The sequence below is a fragment of the Charadrius vociferus genome, unplaced genomic scaffold, assembly GCF_000708025.1.
Source record: "Charadrius vociferus isolate BGI_N301 unplaced genomic scaffold, ASM70802v2 scaffold32, whole genome shotgun sequence".
Lineage (NCBI taxonomy): Eukaryota > Metazoa > Chordata > Aves > Charadriiformes > Charadriidae > Charadrius > Charadrius vociferus.
Genome location: NW_009647856.1, coordinates 6387550 through 6392629, shown reverse-complemented (window position 1 = coordinate 6392629; position 5080 = coordinate 6387550). Strand labels below are relative to the sequence as shown.

The 5080-nt window shown below is 41.4% G+C and overlaps 1 protein-coding gene across 1 annotated transcript in view; it reads right to left on the bottom strand.

Moving 5' to 3' along the window:
• BEND7 (BEN domain containing 7) overlaps positions 1-5080 on the bottom strand; it is a 49362-nt gene that overhangs the window by 39845 nt on the left and 4437 nt on the right. Inside the window, exon 3 of the mRNA XM_009883006.1 lies at positions 1213-1296. Coding sequence (XP_009881308.1) covers positions 1213-1296 — 84 coding nt within the window. The remainder of the gene's footprint in view (positions 1-1212; positions 1297-5080) is intronic.

Below are 5080 nucleotides of genomic sequence, written 5' to 3'. Positions count from 1 at the left end.
AAGAAATATTTGATAAAAATCCTAATGGTGAGAAGCTGAGAAGGGAATTTAACGCAGCTCTCACCCCCGTGTAAGTATTCCAACCATCAGAAGATCCCACACTGCCCAAGATGTCCTTCTCTCCCATTTGCTGCTGACCTCTAGAAGAGGACGTGGCACTATGAATTAAGGAGACAAAGGAATTTTGCGTGCAGATTTAGTTCAGGTGCCAATTCAGACACTCAGAACCAATGCTTCTTGCTGGCTCCAGGGGGCAACATGCACAAACTACAGAAACCTTCGATCACCCTACAGAAATTTTTAGGCTCCTGGAGCAGTTAAGTACGGGCAGACACCTCCAAATTTCTCACTGCACAGGCACCCGCTTTCTCCAAAGCCTGAGCAAGGTGTCCAAGAGTTTGCTTTATACAGCAAGAGTTATTATTGTAGCTCAAAAATCTGGCCCTTACTCCTCTGAATTCCACTCGCCACATTTTTGCCAAGAGGTGCAGCACTCAGGCGAGGTCCTAGATGTGATGGGAGGGGGCTGGAAACAGGAAAAGCAGCAGCACTCTGCAGCTGAAGAGTTATATGGGACAAAAAGCACACAGACAGGAAAAATAAAGGTTCACTGATAACCAGGCCTATCATGCTGTAGTATATATCATGTTGCAGACTCTATATTACTTCTCTGTTTTCTTTACACATTTTTAACTGTTGATTTAATTTAATTTTGCCATGGCAGGATTAGCAGGCAAGCTCCAGAGGTGAAAGGACATTACATTAAGACAGCACATTAATCCTCTATCCCACCCAAGGCAGAAGCAAAACCAAACAAATAGCAGCTTCCTGGAAATTGAATTTCTGTTATCCAGATGTCAAAGATGTAATACCCCAATTACACAAACTATTGCCAGTGAAGCATGCCAGCGAATATGCAATGTAAATGGGGTGAGCACAGAGCCGCAAAACTGCAGAGTCAGCATCTGGCTCTCTGAGTGAGTGATAATTAGCACTGTGTGTAGACACTAATAAACATTTATGTCTGAAATTACAACTTTTAGCAGTGTTAATAAAGGATATATTGGCAATTCGTAGAATAAAAGGGTCTTGAAAAGAATGTCATATTAAACAATGGCAGGCGCTTCCTGTGCTTGCACAGAGATTTTTTTCCTCCCTAATTGCAAATGGCCACGCTATGTTGCTCGGAAATTAATCAACACAAGCACATACCTAAAAAAACTGGTTGTGTTTCTTTGGTCTCCCCATTAACATCATTGCTGTAGTCAGAGATCTTATATATCTCATGATGGTAATCTGGAATGAAAAACGATAAAAAAAATTAGAACTCAAGTGATCTGGAAAAAATGAACACCGAACACATTGCTACAGTTTTACTACATAATTTATCAATATATCTGCAGTTTATTTCATGTACATCAAATTAACCACAGAAAATGTGCTCTGTATCAGCACCTCCTGAAAAAAAAAAAAAAAAACTTTGCTCACACTGGAGAGACTCAGCTCAAATATTTCACAGATTTTAGGGAATAGCTACGCCTGCCCTAAATTACTGTGTTCATTTTCACAGCAAATTATCCCACCAGATGCCAATTATGTGGCTTCTTGCTTTACAGATGGAAAGCAGATTTATAATGAAAACTTCACCTTTCCCGAGACCAAGGGAAACTTTCAAACTTCACCTCAATCAGAAAATCAGCAACATACATTAGGTCTGTGTAGTTCAGCTATACTAAATCATATTGGTGTCATGGGCCTCCGAATTGTGAGGAAAGGAGGATCAGGGACACCTTAGGATATTCACCTATAAAAATAACATCTGTGATGACCCTAAGAATAAACATTAGCATCTGGTACTGAGAGATGTTACAGGATTTAAAAAAAAAAAAAAAAAAAAAATCACCATTGAATTTATATTTCAAATAAAAGAATATTTTTTTGTGAAGATCTCTGCTGTAATCCCAGACAAGTGTTCAGTAAAACCAGAGCTTTGTTTACATTTGTGTACAGAGGGAATAGTAAGTCCAAGGAAAAAAAAAAATGTCTAAAGGCAGCTCTCCTGGATGCTTTTTCTGACTCTGCTACTGGCACATACTTTGTCCTTTGGCAAATCGCTCAAGACTGAACAATATTTTCAGTGTCTTGAAATAGCCACCTCCCCACCTAACTCCTTTAACACCCTCCCAGTTCCCAGCACTCTCAGCTACTCACTCTGTAAACTGGTTTTTATGTTTACCTGCCTCACAAAAAACGAGGTAGAGATTAACTCACGGAAGAGCACTTTGGGGGATTCACTTCAAAGGCACAACAGAAACGGAGGATGGCATAAGCAGCTCCTCCTCCCACAAGCAGCACACCTGCACCTCTGACAAAACAGCTATGGGATCAGAAAGGTCTCCTGGAAGCCAAACTTTTTTTTTTGTAATGTGCTGTTTATTTGTACAGCATGACAGTCTCGAGGGCACAAGAGGAGGAACAACCCAATAAGTAAACTAGAATCAAGACTAACGCAGCGATGCAAAAGAAAGAAAAGGGCCTGGAAAGAAAATGAGGGAAAAAAACCACAACCCACAACAGGGTGTTGAAGAGGTCAGCGATGAGGTGCTACACAAAGGGTTCCTCTGCCGACCAAGCCCAACAAGTGAAACGGTTAAAGGTGAAGTTTGAGATATGACGTCAAGGAAGTAAAGGCTCCTTTCATAAGGCTAAAGTGATGAGATTTATGCCGACTGCCTTCCACGGTCATTAGCCGTCCTGCTGAGGAGGGGGAGTAATGGAGTGGCTTGGTGGGCACCTGGTGGCCAGCCAAGGTCAACCCACCATACTCTGCATTTTCATCCTCTCAAGGGTGTCCAACATCTGCCGGGAGTGAGAACGTGGAAACTAGGAATAAAATGACTTACAGACTCATGGTTCTTAGATATATAGATTACACGTGGTTTCTTCTCTAGCACTTCCCTCTGTGCATCCAGCTGGCCACAATATTCTTCTGATCTACAGCTGTTGCTTTAGAGTCACCACATTTCACCCCAGAGGCGGCTGCGTTTTAGTGCAGGAATGGATTTCCCCTCGATCTGGTCATTATTGATCATCTCGATAAGGTGCTCTGAAGTTTTTTTTGGGACAGAATAAGCACTCTACAGGCATACATCGTTAACAGATGGTGTGTTACCAACAAACCGACACAGCATACCCTTTTCTCTTTGGTTTCCTTCTTCTGCCTCGGATGTCACAGTCCAGGCGCTGTGAAATCCATATCAATTTCACAACAGTAAACACTAAACTGTGACATTACAGAATGACTCCAGCAAGAGGCAAAGGCCAATTACAAGAGACAACTATTTATACATAATTATCTTTCTAATCAACTGTGATAGAAAAAGAATATGCAAGTGCAGACTCACATGCAAAATGTGATTTTTATCCCCTCCATTCTCAAAGTACAAAGACATGATTTTCTCTCCAGGATGTGTTTTTAGTGTAGCTTCCTATTTGACTTTCCACCTCCAAAAAGAGACCCCAGATAAAATAGGAATTACTAATAACGTACCGCCATAACTGAATTTACCTATTAAAACAAGGTTAAATAGATCGTCTTGTACACCAAGGCATATCTAAACCTCTAACGAGTGGCAACTGAGAATTTGCAAAATAATCATCTATTTCTGACAGCACACATATTCTTTTTACAGCTCCATTAGGACAGAAATAAAACCGAGTCTTCAATTTCAGTTTTGCTTTTCCACGTTTCACTTTCAGCCCCCCAGGCTCCAGCTCGGTCCTGCACTAACTGTGCCTCCAAGTCGGGAGCATGTTCGATATCAAAATCTCACAAAGCAAACCTGTTCTCCATCGAAATTAAACCCCTCGATAGGTTTGCTAATGCATACAAGACATCCAACACATTTCAGACAATTCTGACAGGTCACTGCCCCTCTAGCTTTTATTTGGGAGTATGTCCGATGCTCCAGACCCCCCTACGATACAGCAGTCATTATTTACGATTCCTACCAAGTGAGTTTATTTCCATCTTTAAATTTCTTCACATCAAACGTGATTTTGCCGAGTGCCTGCAAAGACATTGCTCTTCAGACAGAAAGTCTTGACACTCGCGTTGTGTGTCCCCCCCCCCTTTCCCCAAGTGTGACATTACACCCAAGCAGTCACCTGCCTTGAACTTGGCATGCAGGACACACACCGCGTTTCATGGAGATATTCCCGTCCAATACTTGCAAACACAAAAGGAAAAGAGCTCTCAAGTCAAATCCATCAGGGCAAAAAGACCTCATTGGCCGGTGAAGGGATAAATCCCCAACAAAAATAAATCCCTACGGCTGGGAAGCCCACCTGTTAAAATGCCTACCAGTGGCTTTATCTTTTTTTTTTTTTTTTGCTTTTGTTAAAAAAAAAAAAAAAGCAACAACAAGACTGAAACACAGAGCTGTGTTTCTTCCCCGACATGAATCCAAACATTTCCCCCCGAGATCCCTTTTAAAATACCCCTTTTACCAAAAGCGAACACACCCTGAGCGAACAAGTTCCACGCCAGCGGCTCTCCCCTGCCCACGTACAATTAATTAGCTGCGTGGATTTTTAATAAAGCAACCTCTATTCGGCTTCTCTTTGAAATACGCGGATGTACGCAGTCAAGGGGAGGAAAAAAAACACCCAAAACACAATAAATCCACAGGAGTTGAATACTAAGAAGGTCCGTTGCTGCTCAAGTGTCATTATTTTTTTGCTCGCTTCCCGATTTTACCTTTTCTCCCCCCACACATTACATTTTGGAACTGCCAAAATTCTTTGTTTCAACATTCTTCTAAAAGAAACATTCCTCTCAGTTTGTTTTAAAGCAATTTAAAAAAAAAAAAAAAAAAGAAAATTCCCCAAAACATGTCCACCTTTTGGGGGGATGGTGGTGGTGGGGTCCTTTTTGCAACAACACGTAACGCACATAGAAAAAATAGTAAGAAAAAAAAGAGGAAGGGGGGGTTAAAAGAAAAAAAAAAAAAGAATAAATGCAATGGTTTCGGGGAGTTGAACTAGAGGATTGCGGAGTTAAATAACAGATAGGGGGGGG